The sequence below is a fragment of the Sparus aurata genome, chromosome 5 (assembly GCF_900880675.1).
Source record: "Sparus aurata chromosome 5, fSpaAur1.1, whole genome shotgun sequence".
Taxonomy (NCBI): domain Eukaryota; kingdom Metazoa; phylum Chordata; class Actinopteri; order Spariformes; family Sparidae; genus Sparus; species Sparus aurata.
The window spans coordinates 14,775,828-14,802,322 of NC_044191.1; the positions used below are offsets into that span (position 1 = coordinate 14,775,828).

At 39.8% G+C, this 26,495-nt stretch overlaps 2 protein-coding genes across 4 annotated transcripts in view; one reads left to right on the forward strand and one right to left on the reverse strand.

Annotated features, from left to right (window-relative positions):
• mxd1 (MAX dimerization protein 1) overlaps positions 1-6,246 on the reverse strand; it is a 29,959-nt gene extending 23,713 nt beyond the window's left edge. Inside the window, exons 1-2 of one of the 2 annotated variants that reach the window (XM_030418282.1) lie at positions 6,077-6,246; positions 3,990-4,025 (exon numbers count right to left, since the gene is read on the reverse strand). The gene's annotated coding sequence lies outside the window, so the exon portion shown is untranslated. The remainder of the gene's footprint in view (positions 1-3,989; positions 4,026-6,076) is intronic. The other variant, XM_030418284.1, reaches the window with a different exon arrangement.
• A 185-nt stretch (positions 6,247-6,431) lies between these two features.
• Positions 6,432-26,495, forward strand: part of dnah2 (dynein, axonemal, heavy chain 2) — a 58,720-nt gene continuing 38,656 nt past the window's right edge. Inside the window, exons 1-31 of one of the 2 annotated variants that reach the window (XM_030418280.1) lie at positions 6,432-6,530; positions 7,314-7,399; positions 7,536-7,700; positions 7,905-8,133; positions 8,724-8,834; positions 9,275-9,513; positions 9,636-9,830; positions 10,814-10,971; positions 11,520-11,607; positions 11,861-12,066; positions 12,505-12,637; positions 13,734-13,916; positions 14,167-14,381; positions 14,703-14,855; positions 15,372-15,525; positions 15,802-15,911; positions 16,185-16,314; positions 17,052-17,246; positions 17,454-17,598; positions 17,893-18,085; positions 18,265-18,465; positions 19,449-19,605; positions 19,910-20,084; positions 20,679-20,842; positions 21,506-21,667; positions 21,874-21,977; positions 22,654-22,810; positions 23,193-23,275; positions 24,092-24,272; positions 24,992-25,130; positions 26,101-26,318. In XM_030418280.1, the coding sequence (XP_030274140.1) occupies positions 7,355-7,399; positions 7,536-7,700; positions 7,905-8,133; positions 8,724-8,834; positions 9,275-9,513; positions 9,636-9,830; positions 10,814-10,971; positions 11,520-11,607; positions 11,861-12,066; positions 12,505-12,637; positions 13,734-13,916; positions 14,167-14,381; positions 14,703-14,855; positions 15,372-15,525; positions 15,802-15,911; positions 16,185-16,314; positions 17,052-17,246; positions 17,454-17,598; positions 17,893-18,085; positions 18,265-18,465; positions 19,449-19,605; positions 19,910-20,084; positions 20,679-20,842; positions 21,506-21,667; positions 21,874-21,977; positions 22,654-22,810; positions 23,193-23,275; positions 24,092-24,272; positions 24,992-25,130; positions 26,101-26,318 (4,788 nt within the window). In that variant the 5' untranslated portion in view covers positions 6,432-6,530; positions 7,314-7,354. Of the gene's footprint in view, positions 6,531-6,663; positions 6,815-7,313; positions 7,400-7,535; positions 7,701-7,904; positions 8,134-8,723; positions 8,835-9,274; positions 9,514-9,635; positions 9,831-10,813; positions 10,972-11,519; positions 11,608-11,860; positions 12,067-12,504; positions 12,638-13,733; positions 13,917-14,166; positions 14,382-14,702; positions 14,856-15,371; positions 15,526-15,801; positions 15,912-16,184; positions 16,315-17,051; positions 17,247-17,453; positions 17,599-17,892; positions 18,086-18,264; positions 18,466-19,448; positions 19,606-19,909; positions 20,085-20,678; positions 20,843-21,505; positions 21,668-21,873; positions 21,978-22,653; positions 22,811-23,192; positions 23,276-24,091; positions 24,273-24,991; positions 25,131-26,100; positions 26,319-26,495 lie in introns of those variants that run through there. The other variant, XM_030418279.1, reaches the window with a different exon arrangement.

The window sequence follows — 26,495 nt, forward strand, 5'->3', positions numbered from 1 at the left end:
AGCCTGAAGTGTATTTATACATCTATAATACAAAAAATAATCTCTCTATAAAAGCAAGGAATCTCTGTCTGTCCGTCTGTCTGTGTTTGCCTCAAATATCTCTGAGGATCAGGATCAGACTGACCTGAGAGTTTCCATGTGGCTGCTGCTTGGTTCAAGGGTGTGCAACGTCGCATTTGTTTGGACTACAATGATACCGTTAATAATTTATTTCAGAAATGTTTTACAAATTCCGCTAGCATTGCTAACCATAGCCACCACAGTCACGTGTGCACCAGAGCCAATCACTGCAGAGTCCGACTCCACGACACCTTAAGAAACAAGCGGATTTATACCTGCAGTGGCGCGAGCTGGACCGGGATTTTGCCGGTGGTTCGGTCCCGTTCTGTGCATCTGAACTGACTGGTGTGGATTAGTGAGACTAAACAAGTCCGGACCGAGTCTATTCGGGTCTGAGGAGGTCCGGAGACGCGCGGACAACAAAGTGGAATCGGAATCCGTGGATGTTCGTGTGTAGCTAGCTGCTAGCCGCTAGCCCACACACGCACCGGCACGTCCAAAACCAGACTTAGGGTAAATAATGTCCGCCACACTTTTTCGCGAACATTGCCGTCACGTTTGCTTTGTGTCTGGTGCAGGAAGAAATGGTAAAAACGGGCTTTTGTCACGAAAGTGTCCGCAAGCAGCAAGTTTGGTTGTTGAGGAACAGGAAGTTGTGTGAGGGATGGAGGCGGTGATACAGACAGCGACAGAGATGGTGAGTTTTGAGAGTTGAGAGATTTGTGACATATAGCGTGTTTGAAGTGTATAGTTAGTGTGTAATGTAGTGTTTGGTGTGGTGTGTTTAGTGTGTAGTGTAGTCGTTTTTTTGTGTTGTGAGTCAAAACCATTAGGGGACGGCTGAATGTGGAGCAGGCAGGAATGAGCTGAGGAGCCTGAGGCATTGCCTGCATTTAAATGTAAATAGTTACATATAACTTTGTAAATTTCAAAAACTTATGCACAAATTTAGCAAACAACAATTTATATTTGCATTATAACTAATGCGATTGGTTTATTAAACTGTTTGTGGTTTTCACAGTAAAAAATCTAACTTTTTCCTACTCTGATTTTATGTTATTTTGTGATTTTAAGTCCATAGTGTTAATATAATATGTCAAAATGAAAAAATAACTGCACAGTCACACATATGAGGTTGTGCTGAAAATAATGAAACCAAACAAGGCAAGGTAAATAATTTTTAAGGTGAAATATAATGGTATAATCAAAAGTAGCCAAAAGCCATGAGAGGAAGCCACCATCCCAGAAGCTGACAAGAACCAGCAGATAGAACAAAAAAAACCCTAATTGGTAGGTGAACAATAGTCTGTGTTTAAAATTCAGCCTGCAGCAACATCTCAACACAGGAAGTACATCTTTATTTCATAAAACGACATTTGGGGAAGACACTTTAAGATCTCCATTGACTGTTATTAAGCCTGAACAAACAAAATGTACAAAACAAATCATTGTTTTTCATTCATGACTGAATTAACAAAGTGACCTTAAAGCACAACTTAATTTCATACTGTTTCTAGCTTCAAACACTGTTCTGAGGACCTTATTTTCCTCTAAGACCACTCTGTTTATTCAGAAAAAAAATTTAATCACTTTTATTTACGACAACATTTATATTGCAAATAATAAATTCTTAACATATTACTTAATATATTAAGTGTTAACAAACTTAACATATGTTAATCATTATCTCATTGATATTGATTTTTCAATCACATTGAATGTGGTATTACCATTTCAATCAGGACATCAAATTCTCCTACTCAACAGCTAGTGCAGTGCCCGTAAGAAAAATGTATTCCTATAGAAAATTGAGAGGTTAAGTAGCTTTTTCATGGATGGCCAAATGAGGCTGTGTTTGAAGGTGGGACGAAAGGGATATTTAGGTTTGTTTTGAAATCCAATATTCCAGGGTATAATTGGCAGTTTTTGACTATTTTTGATTTTGCCATTATATTTCACCTTAAAATATATTTACTTGGTGTCATTATTTTCAGCACAACCTCACATGTGTGACTGTACAGTTTTTTTTTTTATTTTGACATACTGTATTAACACAATGGACCTAAAATCACAAAAGTAGTCAGAGTAGAAAAAGTTAGATTTTTTTACTGTGAAAACCACAAATATGTTTAACAAGCCATTTTTTATTACATATAATGCAAATATAAATTGTTGTTTGCTAAATATGTGCATAAATTAAAAACATTTACAAAGTTATATGTAACTATTTACATTTAAATGCAGGCAATGCTCATTCAGCAGTCTCCTCATTGTTTTGACTTATTAAACAAAAAACCGAAAAATATCTCCACCTACCGTCGTTGCCTGTCATTCATCCGCCTCCGTCCCTCCCTCAACTTCCTGTTCCTCAACAACCAAACTTGCTGCTTGGACACTTTCGTGACAAAAGGCCATTTTTACCGTTTCTTCCTGCATCAGACACAAAGCAAACGTGACGGCAATGTTCGCGAAAAAGCGTGGCGGACATTATTTACCCTAAGTCTGGTTTTGGACTTGCCGATGCGTCCGGTCCGTCGCCTCGGGAGGGGGGCCATGTAGGTGGGCTAGCAGCTAGCGGCTAGCAGCTAGCTACACACGAACATACACAGATTCCGATTCCACTTTGTCGTCCGCGCATCTCTGGATCTCCTCAGACCCGAACAGACTCGGTCCGGACTCTTTTAGTCTCATTAATACACAACAGTCAGTTTAGATGCACCGAACAGAACGGGACCGAACCGCCGGCAAAATCCCGGTCCAGCTCGCACCGCTGCAGGTACAAATCTGACTGTTTCTTAAGGTGGTGGGTCGCGGTGGGATCTGCAGTGATTGGCTCTGGTGCGCACGTGACTTTGGTGGCTCCGGTGGCTCCGGTGGCCAATGCTTGCTGAATTGGTAAAGCATTTCTGAAATAATTTATTCATGGTATCATTGCAGTCCAAACAAATGCGACATTGCACACCCTTGAACCAAGCAGCAGCCATGTTGAAACTCTCAGGTCAGTCTGATCCTGATCCGCAGAGATATTTGAGGCACACACACAGAGACAGACAGACAGAGATTCCTTGCTTTTTATAGAGAGATACCAAAACATTAATTTATTCCCAAATCCCAACGTTTCTTTACATTACTGAAACAAATGTCAGTCAGAGTGTGTGGTGAAACTATGTATTGTATTAGACAAAAACGGGAAAATCAGATGAAGTTGAATATAGATATACTATTGAAAATGAGTAAAAGTACAGCAATTAGATAATCACAAATTACTTGAACTATATACATGGTGGAAAAACAATTCTGATTTTGTGATTCCACCCTTCTTCATCCAGGTCAATCAGGTAACACTGAGAGCTGTGATTTCACCCAGGTAGTGCTGATGCCAGCGCGAATTATGTCATCCCATGAAGTTTAACCAATCCTGCTTCTCAATGCTTGATAAAGGGACAATTGCAACACAGTCCTGTCCCGCTGTTTGCCCAGAAGGCCATGGTGTTGTTTGGCTCACTACTCCTCTAATAAGTCACATCTGGATTGATTCTGTGGTCAGTGACCCAGAAGTAGTTTGTCTCAGCCTCTGAGGCAGTTCTGCTTTGTTCCTCAAGTGGATTTTTTTTCATCTAAAATACAATGAGAAAAAAATGCTTATGCTTAATAGCTTCCCTTCACAAACACACAATGTGCATCTGTTGTCTACAGTTGGAAAGACATTAGATGTTAGCCTCAACAGGGTAGTAATAACTTTGTGCAATTTTGAATGGAAGCTCTCCCTCCCAGATCTTTACTCGCTAACCTAACTATACATGAGGCACTCATGTAGTTTGTCAATATTGTCACCCCAAAATTTACATCTGGATTTTTTCCTCCTCTAGCTACATTTTTAAATCAGAAACAATATCTCTGAATTGTATAAACACTGCTGATTATATTACCTCAAGTGGATATATTCTGGGTCAGCCATGTCTTGTCTGTAGAAGAAGAAGAAAGGGGATCAAGAAATGCTACTCTTATGTATCTTTTTGGTGTAACTGAATACATATGGTGAAAGAATGTATCTTGTTTAAAATCAATAAAAAATAAGGATACAAAAAAAAAAAATGCTACTTTAAATCATACTGTCAGGTAAAGGCCACATTTTAGTATCAAATTGGTCTATAAATTCAACAGTTATTTGACATCAGAAAATAAACATATTAATTTTAAAAAATGCAATCATTTCACCTGACAACTTTTTGCTTATCTTGTAATTCTGGAGTAAATACTGATTTCCAGCAAAACTGTTTAAAGAACTATGGCCAACTTTCCCTTCTTCTCTAAAGTCTTAGAAAGAGTTGTGTGCCAGCATCTTTCACACTACCTTCTTAATAATAATCTCCTGGAACCTTTTCAGTCAGCTTTCAGAGCCTGTCACTCCACCGAAACTGCCCTCTCTAAAGTGGTAAATGACATTTTACTTACTTTAGACTCTAACTCTACCTCAGTGCTTCTGTTACTGGATCTCAATGCTGCATTTGATACTATAGATCATGGCATATTGTTAGGCCATCTTGAAAGTCAATTTGGCACCTCTGGCCTGGCTCTAGCCTGGCTAAAATCGTACCTGTCCGAAAGAACACAATGTGTTTCTTATGATATTATTTCATAATTTTTACTGATGTGAAGTATGGAGTTCCCCAGGGCTCTGTTCTGGGCCCTTCGCTCTTCTCTTTATATATTTCACCTCTCGGCCAAATAATTCAGAGTTATGGAATACATTTCCACTGCTATGCGGATGACACTCAGCTGTACGTGCCCATAAAAGCTCGTGATAAATGTCAAATCACGAAATTAGTGATCTGCTTATACGTGTTGAAGAAATGGATGTCAGAAAACTTCCTGCTCTGAGATGTCATTACCCTAGTAGACAGATAGAGACACCATGTTGATCAGGTGACCGTTACTCTTGACAACTGTGTTATTTCTCAAGTTCAACCGTCAAGAATCTAGGTGTTACTTTTGATTCTACACTCTCTTTTGATCAGCACATCACAGAAATGACCAAGATCGCCTTCTATCACCTGTGCAGTATAGCTAAAAATTAGGTCCTTCTTGTCCACGGTGGACACAGAGATCCTGATTCATGCCTTTGTTTCCTCTAGGCTGGATTATTGCAATGCCTTATTTTCGGATCTTCTGTGTGAGAGCACTAAAACTCTTCAGATGGTTCAGAATGCTGCAGCTAGAGTCTTGCACATACAAGAAAATTTGATCATCTTACACCAATCCTAGCATCTGCTGATGACATACAAAACTGTACACGGCATTACCCCGTCGTACATGTCAGATCTCATTATATGAGATTATATATTTCAACTCGGGCATTACGCTCTTTTTCCTATTGGACTCCCTTCCTCTGGAATAACCTCCCAGCTGACATCAGGCAATATGGCTCTGTTGACGCCTTTAAATCTAAACTCAAAACTCACTTCTTCGAGTTAGCCTTTAATTGCCCTTGATATCAATTGATAGCTTCTTCAGTGGATCGGTGTCAGTCTCAGTGAGTTCCTATAGTATTAGAATTTACATTTTACTCCCGACGAGAAACAATCCGATCAACATCGCATTTTCCCTTACGTTTGTTTTTGTTTGCTGTTCCCACAAGCTGCAAGCTGTGTCACTCTCTACACTCTATAGCTTCTTCCTCCTGTTTCCGCCTCCTCCTCTTTCTACTCTTCCTCTATTTCAATCAGGCTCCCTTCTGATGGACCACAGGCCCCTGGGACCAACTACCTTTTTCCGGGCTCCTGCTGCCTTGAAATACTGACAGATCTGGATTGTCACACCCTGGGCTCCGCTGGATCATTGCTCTCCTCTGTTTCACTATCTCCTCGTATATATATTTCTGTAAATCTTGATGCCTCTCTCTGTCTATTAATGATTATCTTATGTCACATAGCAGATTTGTTTGGTTCTTATAGCCACATTAATCAATTAATCAAAATCAAAATGTTAATGGATTAAACACTCAAGATTACATTACCTCAGTTGGATATCTTCAGTGTCACCCATTTCTTGTCTCTTTCAGTGGTTTCTTTCAGGATTGTTTGCTTCTCAGTAAGTAAGGATAAGAAGTAGGTATATAGGTATAAGTTCAACGAGCAGATATTCGCATATGTAGTTTTTCAAGTATCAATATGATTCAAATGAAAACTGATGGGTTGCCATAGAAACCTTGACTGTACAGACACACACATACACAGCCAAAAATGCATGCTTTTTTGCCACTCAAACCCTCTAGCAATAATTTTTCTTTTTTGGAATTTACATAGTCTTTGTAAATTACATATCTGTCCCGAATCACATGTTCACAGACTAAAAACAACGTCAGTCACGGGCTTCTTGTGAATGAGCTCCCATGATGCACTGCCCCTCTCCGGTTGCCTAGGCAACGAAAAACATTTACTGCTTTTTTTGTTTGTTTTTGTCACGGGATGGTAAGCTAATGCAAGAAAATTAACTAACACGTTTAAAAGTAAACTTAACTAACTAAAAATGAAAACATTTAAACCATTTAGCTTGCAGTGTTGGCCAAAATTCGAACGAATGCTCGTACTTTTGACGTTGTAATTTTTCGTAATTAAGACGGTTAGGATAACTAACGGTTGTGGTTTTTACAGTTAACGTTAGCTAGTGACGTTAGTTGCTAAAAGTTTGCTAGCTGGCCAGCTTACATGTTTAGAGCGAGCCAGTAAAAGTCAGAGTCACCTTCATGAAAAAGGTGACTTTTTAAATGTTGTTTCTCATTAGAATAATAACTCAACAAAATAAGTACATTTCTGCATTTATTTATTTGTTCATGAAAAGGTCGAAAGACAACTAGAATGCACTGCAGGTTGGGCAGTACTTAGTTTTAGCTCTAAATCTGTTTTAAAACAGGAAACAGTATGGTGGCCAGCTTGTACCAAACAGTATCATAGTATATCTAAACAGTTCACTAAAATAAATGCATGCATACAAAATGCAAAACAATCTGTAGATGACAAGACAGCCCTAAAATCTGGCAGATGTAACTGCCAAGCAAATTTTACGTTAACTGCTTTTGGCCTATATTCCTTTTCTTTGATACCAAGATGTGCCTTCACCTCTTAAAATGTTTAGAGACCCATCATTTGGATTCTGTATAGTGTTTGTTGTCAAAATGTCTGGTCTGCTCTCTACTACTATAAACTTTCTAGTGGTGACTGATCTGTTTAATTGCTTTGACTTACATGCTTCAGTGTCCAGTGTAACAGAGAAAGAAGGAATATTGGAGAAGAGTATGGCAAATATGGAAGAGAAGGAATCCTTGAAGACCATTCGTCTGGTAAAGCTGGGTCATTGAATACACGTGTAGACATTTAAATAAGAATGTTTCAAATTAAGAATATAAGAATGAATTTCTCAATACCTCCCTCTTTTTCTTGTCGGACGCCGCTTTTCATCTCCTCATCAAACCGAAGATGTTTATCGGTTGTGCAGCTCTTCCTGGTATAACTGAAGAGTCATGGTCAGAGGAGAATAAGAGGGCTGTGGATCAATTTATTGTGGACACTACTATCAAAATCCTGACAGTGTATGTGGACCCCAACGGCAGGCTGCGAGTGGAGCACTCCTTGCCTTCTTCGGTACAGCACACTTTCCTCCACACTTTTAATCCTAAAATCCTAATTTTGATGAGTTTGATATACAACTATTTGCATGATCCTGTCAGAGAACGATGTGTGAATACCTCTGTGTACACTGCTGAAAAACAGCCACCTTAATTTTAATCAAAGTCTCTCTCTGTATTTCTCTCTTTCTTTCACAACCACACCTAAACATTTCTGCAGTTGGCAGATATTTGGTGTTATTTTATCCGCGAATCAGAAGCCACAATCACAGCAGAGACATTTGACATGGTTGTACAGTTTGCCATGGAGGGGGGTGACCATGCCAAGAACATGCTGGAATTCAGTAACTGTTTGATTACACCCCTTGTTCCCCTCATGAACTTCATGGACAAGAATTCAAAGGACCACTATCTCCAAGAGATGCACTGCTTCCTTAACTTCCTCACAGGTGAGTACCTCAAAGGAAAAGAGAGGGAGGTACAGATAACAGTTAAAGGAACAGTTCTGTGAATTATATTAAGTACCTGGGTCATAATTTCCAGAAAGAGACATTGCTTTCAAGATTTTTAAATGGGTGCTTTGAGCACCACAAATCAAGTGCTATTTGGTTCTATTGTATTCATGGGCAGGCGGACATCTCTACATCTGATACCTCCATAACTATGCAACTTACACCATAACAATCTAGATGGGTAAATAGCACTATAGGTGAGAGGGAAAATATGTCTTTTGAATTTTGGTATGAACTATCTCTTTATACGACACTACACATGGAAAGGAGCTTACTTTTCGGCACCTATTTAAAGTGTTTTCATTTCTTTTGCCGCTATGATTTGAGTCTCTTTCTGAGTCTCCTGCGTACATTGTCATAAAAAAGATTCAGCAACGTTTTTATCAGCCCCTGTATGCAGGTTGCTCACATTTTGCTTCAGCTGGTTAAATGTCCACAGGATAGCCATCATGACTTGCTGAAATTGTCCCTAAACTACACGCACGTGTGCTGCAATGTAATATATTTTTGACCTTTATTTTGAACAGATGTGGTATATAAGAAGGAGGGCAGAACAGTTCTATACATCCCAGTGGAGTGCCTAAACTACAGCTCTGAGGAGGCCTACAGGGATAAAATGCTGGTACAGAGAATGGAGAGTAAGCCTCTATGTCTGTGTGTTTATGTGTGTGTGGGTGTTTGTCTGTGGAGGTTTTAGGTCTGTGAATTTGTCTCAGAGAGCAGGATCCTCCTGTGTGCTGCTATGTCTGGTGTTACCACTGTGTTCGTGTGGTGACATAGAGAGCAGGAAGGGAAAACAGACAGGAAGTTAGCTTTAATGTCAACAACACTTACAGCAGCTTTAATGAGGCCTTGGGCTGAGAGCCTTTCCCCTGCATCAGTCCAACTTCTTCACTGATTTTTTTATTCTTCACTTACATATCTTTCATAATATCTCCTTACAACTCCATTTTTCTCATCATATCCATGCTTCTTTTCTAAAATATTCCCAGTCGTACTGAGTATTTTCACATCATTCCAACCTTCGCTCTTCTTTGTCTTTTTTTATCTTCCACTCATTTGTTCATTCTGTTTTTAGCTGTCATGATCGAATGGACAGATCAGATCAAGGAGCTGCTGAATGACCAAAATACGATGGCGATGAACGACACCAGTGGCCCGATGCAGGAGATGGCCCTCTGGGAGAGTCGCTCTGCCAAGATGTTGGAATTCAGCCAGCAACTGCAAAAGCCAGAGGTCAGGCATGTCCAGGACATCCTGCAGCACACCAAGTCTCTCTATTTAGAGCGCTTCTGTAAACTGGCCAAGGAAATACAGGTAGAAGAAGTCTGCACCATAATTCTAAAATCTGCTAGGTTGCAATTAATGTATGATGCAGTTAATGTTATCATCAACCATCCTTTGTGTGTATGTGTGTGTGTGTGTGTGTGTGTGTCCAGGATTTCTCTCAAGAGGCCCGGTTAAACATGAAGTTCCTGTCTATACTGAAGGAGCCATGTGAAGAGCTTGCCCAGCTCAAGCCAAGCCAAATTACTCCTGAAAAGCTGAAACACATTATCCATCTCATTCGCGTCATCTGGATCAACTCCAAGTACTTCAACACCAGTGAGAGAATGACTGGTCTCTTCTGCAAGGTATCTGCATTTTCCTACATTACATTACATACTGTGCACACAGAGACACATGCTGCAATCCGCCATTCATATAGCTAATAGCTATTTTGTAGACAGTTAATAGATCTTGCGTTGCAGAAGTTGTATTTCATTAGCAATCATGTATGTCACAGTAGTGGGGTAACACAGTTTTGCTGTCAGATATGCAAACCACAGAAAAAAAAGTCAAACAGACAGCAAGTCCTTGACTTTTATTTAGATAGTTGCATTTTTTGTAAAAGTAAGTAATTCTAAAAAAACATACAGGTAATTATTCCAACTCCAACTCTTGACTCCAAAACTAAGCCCATTTATTGCAACATAGCCATTTAGTGCATTTAAGTGTCAACTGACATTGCAGAAACAAAAACATAACAAAACAGTAATGTCAACTTACTGTGGAACATGTATAACATGTAAAACTATGAAATACAACTAAAGGCTATTTGGCCTTAGTGTTGTTTTGTCTTCCTAAGGCCATTTGGCCCTAGTAGCTGTAATCACAAAACAAACTTCCAAAGGTACCTAGATGAGGTAGATAGGGCTGTGTGTGTGTGTGCAAGTGAGTGAGTGAGAGAGAGAGAGAGAATGTGCATGCGTGCGTGAGGGAGAGTGCGAGATTTTAAAAAACCCATCCATGTCACCTCCAGGGCTCCGTGGAAATGATCCCAAACTTTGGACATTCTCTGTCTTTGACGGACGGTTTCTTGGCTCTATGCCATCGCACCAGCGTAGTGGTGTGTGTCCATAGTAACAGTCCGTGTGGAAAAATTATTCCTGAGCTAAGCAGGCCACATGACGCGGGAGATAGGAATTAAACGAAGCCTCTAGGCAGAGATTTTGCTTCGACCATTTTTTGTAATCAAATTATTCAAGTTACTCGAGTAATCGTTTCAGCTCTAGAAAAAAATTCTGTTAGTTGGTCTCCTCCAAATACATATTGTTTGTTTTCTTCTGTGTTGCAGATGACTAATGAAATCATCTGCCTGTGCTTACAAAGCATCTCTCTTGATAAGATGTTTGAGGGCTATGTGGCATCCACCAAGGTCAACCTGAATGACTGTATCAAGTGCTGCGAGTCCTGGAAGGAATCTTACCTGCAGGTCTCAAAGAGTCACCAAATGTAAGAGAAATGTCACCTGTGTTAAGACTCAACCCAGTGTGATCTGGGTTCATCTGGGGACTTCTGTGGAAGTCTTAATTCTAAAATGATCAAAAGGCAATGTGTTTGATTTTAAGAATAGGAAGTCACTACTGTATATGGGTTTAGTGTGAAATTTAACTGACATTTAGTTGTGTCGCAAATCATAATTTTGGTTTAAATGCAGAAGTAAATAGTGTCAAACAGAAAAGCATTGTTTTAAAGAGTTTAGTCAGGAGATGACCTCAGTTCTCCCGGCGATTGTTCCAGATACAAGATGCATAAAACTGAATGTTGTTTCACCATGCTTTAGCCGTAATTAACAAAAACAATTCCTTCAGGTCGGAGATGGTCTGTGTGATTGGGGATTAGCATGAATTGATGGCTGTTGACATCCTGTTTTTTGTTTTTGAACACTTGACACTTGAGTGACCGCTGTAGACCCATGCTGCTGAGGTACTCAACTAGCTCTGCATTCCTGTTTCTGACACTCTCTTACCTCTCTTATTCCCACTCTGATTATATGTCAGGTGTTCTCCAATAGAGTGGGTCCTGGACCATAGGAGCTTTTTTGAGGTCGTTGATGCTTTCATTCAGAGGTTCACGGAGCTGCTTGAGGTAAATCTTCCCCTTGCTTACCTGCTGATGCGTCAGTCATTTCAACTTTATGTCATGCTGCCAAGCAGGACTGGTTTTAAAGTCTATCTAAGATTTCAGATAGCTTAACATACCTAATGTGTCACAACAAATTTAGGAAACGTGTGTATGATGTGACACTCAAGACATCAAGAATGTTTCCATTTGGTCGAATGGTGCAGCCATAAAAGCAGCAGTTTGTTTGGAATACTATTTTGTGTATTATTTGTGACAGGTATGTGACTGCATGCATCAGTTTGCCCGTTGGGAGGATGGCCAGCAGCGCCGTTCACCGATCTTCGGCACTATCCAGGGACCAGCATTCAGCTGCTACCTCCTGGAGATAGAGAACAATTTCCACGATGGCCTACAGACATTGCGCTCTGTTGACAAGGGCATCCTTGATGTGGAGAACACCACATGGCGCAATGAATTCAACACGTATGTCTATTGCTCTTTTACACATTCAAACTAAAACTGAATAGAACAGTATGAAAGTATTGATTTTAAGAATGGTTTTAAGCCCAAACCAAAAAATCACAAAATCAAAGACACACTGTCCTCACTAAAGCACTTAGCAATACCTGAAAATGTCTCTCTCAGGTCGCTACATAGCTCCCCTCATCCCCTTTAAAGGCAGTAATAGGTGAAATACATAACATATTTGTCTGCACATATCAATTGCACTGCAGTGTTAATCAGCACGTTTTGGAGCTTGGGAATTAAACCAAAGTGGCACAGACACAAAGTATTTAAATGTAGTTAGTGTTTTTTACTTTATTTATTAGCTGATTGTCACACATATGTGTTTTCATGTGTGGGTATGTTCTTTTGTGTGTGTGCAAATGTGCGTGTGTGTGTGTGTGTGCATGTACACAGGTTTCGCGCATTGGTGAAGGATCTGGAAGTGATGATGCAAAACCTGATCAATTCAGTGTTCAAGGCTGAAGGGAACCTAGTGCACCGAGGAGTTCACATTGTGAACATTTTTAGGCCTATGATGGCTCGAGAGGTGTCTCTCTTACACACGCACACACACACACACGCACGCACGCACACACACACACACACACACACACCCAAGTCCTTGACTTGCTTTTAAGGGGTGTCCCGATTTTTATTCTAATTAGAAGATCAATTACAATGAGCTTTCAATTTCAGTCGTCAAACTCTCCTACTTCGCATGTCCTGGCTCGTACCTGTAAAAAGGCCCTAAAGACTTTAAAGACGACACCGCTAGCTTTCCAGAAGCCTATAGCTTCACTTCCAGACACTTATCCTGTGTGCTTGAAGTCGATCAGATGACTGGTACCGGAGATAACTCTTAAGAACTTCCAAGATATTGGGTTTATTTTTGTCAATTTTTAAATACCCAAAGGATGGTAATTTCTGTTGCACTCTGGAATCTTATTTATGTTGAATGTTATTTAAAGCTGCTGTAAGTGATATATTCTTTATTAAGATAAGTGTTAAATAGCTTTATATTCCAACAGTGATCACTGTTATAAAGTGTTTGGTCAGTAATCTATGCCTCTCCTCTAAAAGATAAAAGACATTTTCTGGTATCCCTTTCCACTTTATCCGATGAGGACAGGGAACTTCATAAGAACTCCAGATGAGAAAGTCTAACAATTACAAAATTACTGTCAGTGGTGAGAAAAAAAATCTATATCAAAACTACTCTGGCATTTAGAGAATCGTAACACCCCTATTGTTTTACACCACTTTACAAACTTTTCATTTCTCAATTAATCACATTCTCTGACTTTCTATTTATTAAACCTTTAAAGTTCATGAACTGTATATATGGGTTCCTCGTTGAATGCCTGAGGCCTCTGTCAGTCAGTTTTCTTCCTCTTAAGTTCATAGACAGCTTAGCTTACTTCCCATATTAGATTTGGTGTACTGTAAAGTTCATCCTTGTTGTGTTGTATTTAGAGCTTTTTTTAGAGACCCTGGAAGTGTAACTTGCATTCAGTTAAAGCCTCATTCTCAATTTCTCATTCTTAATTTGCTGCTCATCTTCTTTTGCTAAAGTCTTCCTTTCTTCTCATACTCCCACACAATTAATTTACTCAATCTCATCCATCCAACCCTCTCCATCCCAGGCCATTAAGTGCACCATTGACGATAACGCGGAGCTCATTTATGATAGCTTCAAGAGGGAGCTCCAACTGATCAACAGAGACGTGAACCAGACGACATGGTCTATTCCTGACTTTATGCCCCGCATGGCAGGAAAAGCACACGTGTTAAGGGGCCTGATAGCTCCCTTTGAGAGGCCCATGAAAGTAAGTTCAGTTACTGAGTAATCTTTGGCTTTCTGTCTTGGTGCCTACCGGTTACTTCACACCATCACCTAAGTAGTGTAGAAAGTAGGATGACATGAAAAACTCATGCACATGCTGGTAATGCTTTGATTGGATTTTAACCGTATATTAACTGTAGATAGACAGATAGTATACATGGTCTTAAGTGGACCCTAATTCTGGAGCTCACTCTTTGACTTATTCCTCCTCTGTCCCGTTTTTTTGCCTCCAGGTGCTTCAGAATGCCTTCTTCATGCCTGAAACAGAAAGCCGCAAGGAGATAGAGATCATCTATGACCAGACGAAGCAGGCTTTGGATGACATGGAGAAGGAGACCTTCAGAGAGTGGAGCCAGAGCCTGGATGTTCATTACTTCAAAAGGCTGGAGCAGCCAATCATGGTGCGCAGCACGGACGGATCCAGCATGTTGAGCATCAACTTTAACAAGTGGGTCACACAATTACGCAAGAGACTCAAGGCATTCACATTAAAGTATAGATTCACCTAGTGTTTTACACTGTAAACTGTTGTCTGTGTACTTAGGAAACACAAAACTCACACCCATATTTTCCGTGTTAAGTTTGCACTCATGCCCACACAAGAGGTATACTCTATTTAAACTTTAAGCATCAGTTGGAAACAGAGATATACTCGCATTGTATATTCATGTAAAAACTAAACAAATTCAAAAACGACAAACATGAGAATATATGTGTACATATTCGTGACAGAAAGAAATTAGCTAATTTTTGCTTTTTGCTTTTCCAGATACCTGTTGAACCTGTTCTCTGAGATCGAGTACTGGGATCATCTGGGATCGAAGTATGAGATACCCCAGGATGCACGTGACATTTACCAGTACAGTGGGGACCTCAGACTGCTGGAGGAGAGAACACGGCTGGTGGTCACAACCTATAACAGGTTACCCACACAGGCACACACCCACACACACACCCACACACACACACACACACATACACACACCCACACACACATTAACACAGAAAAGGAGAAAAAAATGCATGTAAAAAATGAACAATAATAAGGAAGGGGGTTTACTTGGGACATAATTAACTGAATACATATCTTTTGTTGTTAACTTTTAAATCCCAAAGGCAGTTTTTTTAAAACAAATAGGTGTCTGACTCTTTTCCTAGTGCAAGGAGATGAGTTTGTGTTTTTTTTCTTGTGTGTCACGTTTTACATCACAAACATGAGACTGTGGTTAGCAGCAGATCAGACTACATTCAGAATACAATAAACTAAAAATCTTAATAACATTCCGAATTGCCTCTGTGACTTTTCAGTGGATTCAGAGGAACACTTACATTGAAAGACTCACATACGCACATTCTCAACAGCTTTGATACTGTTGCCTGCTCTTGTAAATGTTAAAATGCATTCTTATCTGCCTTTGTTTGTGTCTGTATGTATCAGGATCATTGATATGCTGTCTCCGATTGATATGGCTCTGTTTCGGGAGCGTATTCGTTTCATTGATGAAAAGATTCAGCCGGGCCTGACCAGGTTCCTTTGGTCAAGTAAAGCTTCTGACATCTTCATTCGAGACTGTCTCCTGCATGTTGACAAGGTTGAAACAGAGTTCCCTGCTTACTAATGGTGACATGTGTACAGTTTTGTTTTTACTGTATTGAAGTTTTTTCTTTGTTTTATTTTCCAACTGACTTTTGAGATTCAGTCAGCAGTGGTGGCCAATAGGTTAGACATTTGGGTGAATGCAGAGATGTTTAAAACAACAGACTGACTGCTCTTAACAGATTTGGAACCTATTTTTGGTCAAGTAAGAAATTGGTTTGTAGTCACCAAGGTGGTCCTTTCATCTTGCCTCCTCTTCATTACATTCCAGGTCCAGAGGATAGCTGATGAATACAAAGCATCCACAGCATGCATCTCCAAGCTCTGTCACAAGATCAGTGAAACGTTACTGGTTAGACTGGATGGAAAGACTGTTTACAGGTAACAACAGACATGTGATTTCTTCCTCATTATATGGGACGCCTAATACAGTAAATACATAAACTAATGCCAAGTGCATCTTTGAAATCTTCTTTCTCTCTGTTCAGATGTAGAGTAAATGAATAGAAAACCAACAGATAGTTTAAGTCAACAGCAAGCATCTCCACTTATTGACATTGTCATAGGCGATAAATACTGGCTGTATCTTAATTGTACCTTAACTGGTTTCCTTTGTTGGTTGCATCTTGGGCATTTCCCCGCTGTGATTCTTAGGAACCTGGAGTTTGAGGATGACCAAAAGGCTCACCAGCAGAGCCAACTCAAAATACTTCGCTCAGCACACCAGGATATTGCTGATATCATGACCCGCATTCACAAAACCTTCGCTAACGATGGACCTGAGGTCTGTGCTGCTTTTGATTTATTCAGTGGCAGCATTCCATCAGAAATGTGCCTTCATTTTGAGAAAGTTGTAATCAGGCATATTTATAAGATTGTTATTTTAGACTTACTCTGTAATAGGGCTGCACAATTTAATGATAAATCACAGCTTGCAATATTCAAATCGCAAGAGGCTGCAATATTTTGCTGAAGGTAAAATGTGTCAACAAATGTCAAACATGTCATGATTTTACTTTTTTCTGTGAAAATTAAGATTGTGACACAAAAATGATTATTCCTATTAATCTTTCGTCATATCATGTTAACCATTTCATGCAGCCCTACTTTGTGCTATATACTGTAAGTATGCAGAGATGAGCCAGAAGCTTAGAGGATAGAGAAGCAAGACTTTTCAGGTGCAACTGTTAAGTGCATATTAGTTCAGTTCTTTTCCTGGAGAAGTTAAAAGTAGTCTAAAAATGCTGGTTACAATAGAAAGGTATTGACCCACATAAGTTGTTTAAACAGTGGTCAAAACATTTTTATAAATTGAAATAGTCTGGATTTAAACTTTTCCAACTACTGCTTGCACAAGCAAGACAGCAAAGATTGTAATCAACAGCCATATCTATTAGGTAGTAGCTCTTTCTGTTCCTATTGAATGCCATATTTACTAAGCCCTCTGATCTTAAATAAACAGGCACAGCCCAAATGTGCACCGCCTTTTCATGTGTGTAAATTTTTACAATGGTGTTAAAGATCCAGGAGCACTGGGTGACCTTCACAGAGCGGGTGGACCATTTGGTGGAGAAAGCTCTAAGAATCAACATCAAGAACTCCATGATGAAACTCTCCATGGCAATTAATGGAGACAGCAAAACCACCCAATCACCCAATCCCTTGTTTAAAGTCCTGGTAACACTGCACCGGGCAACTCCTCAAACCACACCAAAGGTACCAGCAACCCTCTCAGTAATGTGATAGTAATTTGTTTATACAATGTTCAAATATGTCTGCATCTTACTTATTCTTACTCAGACACAAACACACATAGTCATCCGTCCTGGCATTTTGCTGCTAGTTTAAGTTCTGCTCCCCGTCTTGTGTCAAGCTGAGTGTTGATATGTTTGTGTAAATATGTGTGTGTCCCTGTTTTGACAGGTCGAGTTCTCCCCCACTCTTGCAAAGCTTGCTGAGATTGTGAACATTTTGCCTCAGCTCATCAACACCGTCTCAGAATTTAAACGACTGGCTGAACTTCTCCCTGGCAAACAGCCACAGGGGAATCCCATACACATCAATATAGGTTGGATTTTTTAAAATCTTTTTTGTAAACGTGTCTTTTATTTTATTGAGCATGCCTTTTTCAGTATCCTTTTTTCATTTTCGAGAGAGACTACTAGTGTTCACCTTTGAGCTGTTTATACTGGGTGCTGAGCAAATGTGGACCTCATTTGTATATGAAATACTTGTAAATTACAACATTGAATACAATGCAGACAATGGTTACTAAGCAGTTGTAGACCATGTGACCATGTCTATCTGTCTGGGCTTCTACTCTTTGTCCTTGTTATCACCTTGGTCCTTTTTGATCCTTCAGAGCAAGACGAGGAGATACGGAAGATTCAGGCTGCTCTTTCAACAGGAATGACAGCCAATGTCAGCCACCTGCAGGCCTCTCTGAAGAACTGGGACAAATACAGAGATATCTGGGAGATCAACAAGGACTCCTTTATACAGCGTTACCAGAGACTAAACCCACCAGTCACTACTTTTGATGCAGATATACACAGGCACTGTAGCACAATAAACTTATTTCTAAACATTCACATCCATTGTCCAAGTGAAATTTAGCTGTATTCTGTCTGAAGACATTTTCTAAAATCTGTTGTTTACAAAGATGAAGCATGTAGAAGTATTCATCTCTCTCCTCTGTTCTTGTGTTCTGTCCATTCTCTGATTCACCCTTCAGGTACACAGAAAAGGTCAACAGCGTTCAACTCGAAGAGACCCTACTGAACATTGGCTTTGTCATGCTGGACTGTTCAAAACTCAAGTCCTCCTTGGTGCAGCACTGCAGTGACTGGCAGACCAAGTTAACTCAGCTGCTCAGCCACATAGCCAGCACCCGTCTAAAAGAACTTCATGCCTCAATGCAAGACAATGGCAACAGGTAGGGAGTCAAGTGAAATGACTTTATTTTAGGCTAAATTTTGTACGTGTTTATTACAGACAGAAGTCCTCAAAACAAAGTTTATGGTAGGCATATTAATCTCAGAAAGCATTGGGAAACTTAAAGGAACTTTATTTTAAAATTGAGGTTTTACAGCTGAGCGTTTATTACCTCCACCAAGGAGCTCTTCTTTTCATCTGGGTCAAGGTTGTGTTAAGGTTTGTAGGTGTTTGAAAGTCAGACCCAAAAGTGGATTCCAAGACAGGGAAAAGGGTGAAAGGAATTTAGGTAGTGGGCAGTGGAGGGAAGTTCAGGCTGGTAGTTCAGCAGGCTAAGTATCTGGGGCTCATGATGATGTAGGCTGAGGCTTAGTTGGATGTACAGGAGAATCTACAGTAGGATTAAGGCAGGTGGCAGAGGTGCAAGAGGCTGGGTGGCTAGGTGGCTGTGGTGCTGGAGCATGGAGTTTGCACAGGCCCTGTTAAAGGTGGGGAAAGAATCAAATTAGTTTCATAGTAGCACAAGAATTCAAATGAGCAAAGAGTTACAAATAGTAGCACTAGCAGTGGTATACCACAGGTACAAGCAGAAACAATCTTGCAGTGAATGGAGAGAAGACCTATTTTGAGCTGGCGCTGATGATCAGATGTCAGCTATAGGTGTGTGAGAGGCAGGAGCTGCCGCCATCTGGGGGGGCCCAATCAGCCTCTGCGTACCACCTCTGTGAACACCTAAGACAAAAAAAAGGAATGAAGTACAGAAAACACAAAATCCAAGTCATGACACCGTATCTCTTTTTATGAAATAATAGGCTAAGTGACAACATGGTGAATTCAGGTAAAAAGAAGAAAAGATCATAATCTCTTTTGTCATTGGGGTAAGAAGAGGTGGGAAGAGACAGGGAGAAGCTTTTGAACTTGAGATGTGCATTCTGCCAAAGCTTGTGTGACACATTGTTGTTTTGTTCGTATGTGTGTGTTTAGGCTGAAACAACCCCCCCAGACACTGGTGGAGCTTGGTGAGAGCCTGAAACTCTTGGAGACTCTTCAGGGTGATTTGCCCAAGACAAAAGCTCTGATTCCTCTCATCCACGACCAGTTTGCTGTCCTGGACAAATATGACATTGATGTGGAACAGGATGTAAGTACCTCACTTATGCATAAATACATACAAATATTAAGCCAAGCGAAAGATTAGACAGGACTGCTTATATTCAAACTGTACTGTGACTGTGTGTGATAAAGTCACAGTTGATAACAATCATTAATAACCAGGATTCTGTATTATTAATTATTATTATTGATTGTTTACTTTTAGTAATTATTATTATTAAAAGTAAAATACCTGTCATATCTTCTCTTGTAGTCCTGTATGCTGTATGTCTACACATGAACACATAAACAATGTATCACTATCCCAAACATGCCACTTGCTTCACCCACAGATGCACAAAATGCGTGAGGTGCTGAATGAAAGGTGGGTGTGGTTCCAACAGCTGTTGTTTGACAGTGAAATCATGCTGCAGAAACAGAAGGTGAAGTTTAAGGACAGCTTCATCCTTTCGGCTAAGGAGCTCAAGAAGAAGAGCCACATCGCTTTTACGGACTTCAGTAGAGCAGGTCACTCATAGTCTCTCTGTAACACTCATTAACACCAGGTGTTTCATCACCATGGTCTGTGCACCGCACACTGCTTTCTGACTACATTGCTACTCCCTCAAATTAAGTTATCCCACTCATTTTTTCTCTTCTGTTCTGTTTGGATGCTACTATCTTTTTTCTATCACATTGAATACTCATATTATTTTCCTTTAATGAGCATCTATATCACTCTATGTTTTGAGATGTTGTTGCAGGGCATTTTAAGCTAGTGACCATGTCTGTCTTTGTTCTTCCTGCTGTCTGCCAGTTGCACCAGCAATTGTCTGTACAGCTACCGTTCATAGAAAAATAATGTACCATAATGTTTCTCTTTTGTGAATGAGAACAGACACACCGTGTAGCTGAGCATTTACGGATACAAAACTGTGACATTGTAAACCTCTTGTAATCGTTGTTCACCTAATACCAATCTGAGTGTGTTAGGTGAGATGACCTGTGTGTGGTTTTGTTTAGTAAATTCTTTTTACTATATATATGACAGAGGCATGGTTTGGGGGATTGCTTTTTCACTTATGTGTGTATCTCCCTGTATTTCTGCATGTGCATATCCAGGTCCATTTTCCAGTCAGCTGAGTACTTTGTTCGCCTTAGAGGAAATAGCAGGCCATCGCATGCAACTGGAGGCTCTAAAACAGGAAGAGTGCACCATCCTTCAGGGGCTGGAATTCTTCAAAATAGAATGGACTCCATCCAAAACCATCCAGATGCTGGAGAAGGTCTTACACATAACTATGTTCATAGTCCTACATCCTACAGAAGGGTACTGAGGGAATTGTGTTTGTGAGGAACTGGCTCAACGTGTGTGGATTAAACAAGCATGTTATAAGCTTTTTGGGGCAGTTTTCAAAGCATTTGATTGAGGGGTATCACAATATATTGATATTAAAAATAAATGTGATATAAAGAATTCAACATCGATACTGTGTTATAATACATCCCCACTTAAACTGGCTTGTCACCTGCCTTAAACAGAATAATGTTACCAGTATAATTGTACTTTTTGTATACTTTTGTGCAGATTTGGTTGTAAACACTCCCAACAATTTTGACTGTAATTAATTTGCCAGAAAATGAATTTGACGCAAAAACTTATTTCACGCATACCTTTTTGTAAAAAATGTTCTTGGTGATAACATCATTATGATGAATCCTTAAGGCCATGATAATCCTGAAGTGAGAATCTGGTATCGTAACAGCATTAATTTGATACTAGATAAAGATTTAAGTTGTAGGAAATTGACAGGACGCAAGATGCAGAATCCATCTCAGGTTAACCTAAGATTTTGAGATGGATTTTAAAGAGATGTTTTTTCTTGCGGATGCTAGAGTAATGCAAGGTGCATTTAATAAAACTGTTTGTGCCTGTATGTTTTGCACAGGACATAGACCACCTGCAGCAGGTCTGGGAGATTGCACAGTGCTGGAATGCCAACTGGGATATCTGGAAGGGTGGTCGGTTTGCCACGTTACAGACAGAGGGCATGGAGAGCGCAGTGCAGGACATGTACAAAAAAATCCACGAACTCCACAGAGATCTAAAGGTCAGTTCTGCCACACAGAATCATTCAATAGCTGCAGATTTTGGCATCCTGCCATAAGCTTTATTATATTACCAATGTAAGCTTTGGTTTGTTTCATTCAAATAAATTGTAGAAAAATGTCACAGCCCAACCCCCAATATGAAACCCTCAGTTACTCTCCTGTATACATGACACAGTAGCAAGGATCTGATATTTCTCTATTGTAGGATAAGAAGTGGGAAATAGTAGATTTCTCCAAGAGCAAGATTGATCAGTTCAAGCAGATCATTCCTCTCATCGCTGATCTGAGGAACCCAGCCATGAGAGACAGGTACTGACTGAAACTAAAGTATTTACATGTTTTTTCCTTGTCAGTATATCCTGCAACTAAGACTAGTTTTAATGGGATACATGATATGCACACTTTTTTTGGTTATACAGTTTTGACTTAAAGGATGGACATAAAGCATGACATAAATCACACACAGCAGGATAAGCTCATACTATGGTTAGTCCAGTCAGCTCTTCTGGGAGCCTGTTCTGCTGCTTTTTCTCCAAGGTCTTCTTCCCATTTGTTTCCCATAATCAGTGTCTTTAGCTCAATTCCCAGTTGGATGCACAGATGGTATGTCCCTGTTGTCACAGTCAATAAGAAAGACATTTATGTCCTGTAGTGTCCTTTAGCCCAGTACGAAGGTCAGGTTTGAATTCAAGTCTGTACAAACGACATTTGAGTTTAAATGAAATAAAATAAATTTAATTTAATCAGAAGGGTGCTGAGGCATGAGCCATCTCCCTTCTTTCTCATCTATTTTGAGAGCTTCTAAATATATTTTACTTCAGTCTAACCCTTTTTCAAACTCTGATCAACGACTGAGTGCTGCTTGAACAGAGACAGATGAACACATCTACTGCCTTAATTTCAAAACACGTCGAACTCTGCACCTGAGAAAGGATGAAAATTAGTTAATTAATTAATTTTTTGATTAATGCCACCTTTCTTTCAGGCACTGGATGCAGATCTATGAAGAGCTGTCTTGCTATTTTGACCAAACCAGCAGTGAATTCACCCTGGAGAAGATCATATTTCTGGGCCTCGACAAATATGCTGAGAAGATCTGTGAGATCTCGGGAGCAGCCAGCAATGAACTCTCCATTGAAAAGGTCAAGTTTCTTCCTCTTGTTTAGACTGATGCTCAGTTTGCATTTTTGTAGTTTCTTTTGCCTCTTTTCATTTTAACCACGATCTCGCCCAGGAAGTTTGCATGTTTGTTCATGTTCATGTTTGATTGACAGTTCATACTCTGTATGGTGAAAAAATCCTCTCATTTTGTAAATTTCTAAAATGCTCTCCATCTCTGATCTATGCAAGCTTTAGATCTCAAAGCTAAGATTTATGGCTTCAGGCCATTACTCATCTGGTCATGTGAACTTATCATAATTAGCTTGTGGAAAAAGAATAGAGTAGAAATGTCACCCCCTAATTTTGCCACCTCTCAATGGTGTGTATTTTTGTTGACATTACTTTTTGTGTTGGATATTAAAGGGTCTTGAGACAATGACGACGACATGGGCAGAAACGTTCCTGGACATAGCACCATACGAAGTTAAAGGCCACTACTGGCTTAGGTAAGAAAGCTTTTGGGTTGAGGGTTTAAGAAAAACACTGGGTTACACAAAACTGCTGGTTTACTTTATAAACAGATTCATTTGCTTCTTTTTCTGCTGTGAAAAACATTATAAGCAACCATCAGCAGTCAAGTTTCATTCTCCCTCCCTGTGTAGTGGGAGACTACCATCCTTATCCGTCAAATTATTCCACAATCAGGCCCAGTAAATCCACTTGAAGGTTAAAATCCAAATTAAAGGAAAAACAGCCCAGATTTTAGATCCAACTGAGAGGAGAAATCCACTCAGAACCTAAGTCCAGACCAGAGGTGAAATCCGCTCAGAACCTAAGTCCCAAAATCGCTCCAGAGACTAAGTCCAAAAATTTACTCCAGAGCCTAAGTCCAAATCAGAGGCGAGGCAGCAGGTCTTCAGTCAAAAAGGTGTTTATTCCAAGAGAAGTTATAAATCCATTAGGTATCCCCGAACAACTGAGAAATCTCCCTGGATCACCCCCTTTTATACCTGGGGTCAGTGTCACCAACGCCCCTTCTTGGACCACCCCCCTCGTCATGATCACGCGAGACTATCATCTTAATATTATTTAATATCTTCCCTAATGGCTGCAAAGTGTCTCACCCAGGCCTCTATCTTGGCCTTGGGTGGGCTGCGGCGTCACCTGTTGCTAACTCACTCCAGCTCTGTTATTATAAAGGGAGTATCTGACCTTGGTCTTACATCAGGCTCATATTCACTGTTAGAAGGTATATTTCTCAAATAAAATGTATATGCATGATCATGACCCAGTATATATTTGCCACTACACCTGTCTCCCAGGAGTACAGAGGAAGTTTTCCAGGCCCTGGAGGACAACCAGGTTATTCTGTCCACAATGAAGGTATCTCGGTTTGTCAAAGCCTTTGAGCGGGAGGTAGATTGCTGGGAACGTCAGCTGTCCCAGGTGCGGGAAGTCATTGAGATGATCCTCAGTCTTCAGCATCAGTGGATTTCTCTGAAGGTACAGGAAACACACTCATATACTTTACTATCTCATAGGATTCATTATTATATGTTGTTTTAATACATGGGTATTCATTGCTTTGTGGTTGGCTTTAATTTTTCTTGTGAGTCATCATAGAGTGTACATTTATTATGTGTTGTGGTCTTTTGATGATAGTTATGGTTCTTAGTAGACATATGGTTTTATTGTTTCTGATTCTGGCACAGTACACACACAGTATGGCACCCCCCGTTGGCTATATTGTTGCTTTTCAGCGTAACAATGCAGAGAGGCAACAGTCGTTTTATTTTATTACGTTTTATTCATGTTTCACTTACAGACAGTTCTCATTTCCTACAAATCTCTGTGTAGGAGGGATTGCAGCTGCTTTTCCAGTTATCCATTTTACGCAGGAAAAGATATGCTCATTTTTATTGTTATTTTTTTTTAATTTATCAAGTTTTAGAATGGACATGAAAAAGCACAGGCATTCATTAGTTCTTAGAGATGCAGGTCAGTATTAGATATACATTGGTTTTAAGATTGGGAGGTGTTAAGGGTTGTAAACAATGACTGTAGTTACTGTGTAAAACAGAGAAAAATAGACTTGACACGTAAGATTAAGTGTTATGCTGCATTTACTTATGTAGAGCGCAAGTAAACAGATAAAAGTAGGATCAGAACTGCAGTCTTGTTCTGTAACTCTCCATTTTTCTTCTTTTTTTTCATTGCTCCAGAACATTTTTCGAGATAAGGATATCCGCGACCAGCTGCCTCATGAATGCAAAAAGTTTGAAGACACTAGTTCTAGTTGGAAGGCCATCATGGGCCGACTCCAGAAGAATAAAAACGCCTTGGAGGGAACACACCACCCAAGTATGTACATACTGTATACTTGTATAATGTTCAAAGCGGAAACAACAAATGACAACTTTTCAAATTCCCCCTTTCTGGCGTTTCCCTGTTGTATTGCTGTCTTGTCTTAGCCACTGTCGAAAACAAAAAAAAGCAATAAATAATCCCAATTTGATCTAGAAACCCAGATGTCAGTGTGATGAAATGCAAAATAAATGACTTGATTGTATTAATAGTTAAGAAGATTTTGTTACTTACTGATCCATCTCATGTCCAACTAGTAAGAAGCACACACACCAGCGCTCTCCATCCAGTGAATGTCTGTCCGTTCACTCTTGTTTTACTTCATTTTCTATCATCTGCTTCGTCACTTTCTTTGCCTCCTCCATCAGCAGGATTCTTGTACTTTTGTAGTGTAGAGTTTCAACAGTTACTCCAGTTGTTCCACAGTTACTTGGGGATAGTGACCAGGAAAAACAATGCCTCTCCCTCTTTTGTTTGCATAAGAGCAGATGTCTTTGATTTTTTGTTCTTTTACAACTATTACACTGGGTATTTACTGTTTATGTTTTTAGAAATTAAAGCAAAAAAGTTGTATCTTGCCAGTTTAAAGATTTTTTTTTATAATAACCATTCATGGAGTCACGCTTTAGCATAGAAACAGCATGTATTTTCAAAATTGTATATTCAAATTTTGTATATTCAGGGCCTCTCTATTAGTCTTGAATTTGTGTTGTGTTTTCTTATGTTAAGATGTCTTACTTTCTTCTAGTTATACTGTGACGGGTCTGGAGCTGTTTTGAAATGTGTTAAATCCATATCCTTCATCTCAGATGCAGATTCTGTAATTTGGAGTGAAGAAAGTATCAACATTTTATTGTGTTAGGAAAAAACCTGTGATGATGATATTGGCCTAAATAGACTCTTATTTATGATTAAAATAGATATTGTTATATATTATATATCAGCAGAAATCCTCTCCCTTTTTTAGACTTGCTGGAGGAGCTTGCACAGATGAGCGCCAAGCTGGAAGAGATCCAGAAGGCCCTCGACATATACCTGGAGACCAAGAGGCAGATCTTCCCAAGATTCTACTTTCTGTTCAATGATGATTTGGTGGAGATCCTAGGGCAGCCAAAGAACCCAGAAGCCATGCAGCCCCACCTGAAGAAGTGTTTCGACAACATCAAGAGCCTGCGCATTGAGGAGGCAGGGAATCACAGGCATACATACACTCAGTAGCCAGTGGCTACACTATTACTGTGAAAAAACGTTATGTAAGCCTATTTAGTCACGATTAGATTTTTAGATATTATAGTTTTACATGACCGGTGTTTCTTTGCCCGACGTTCTTACAGCAAGTTTCACTCTAACAGTCCTCTACTT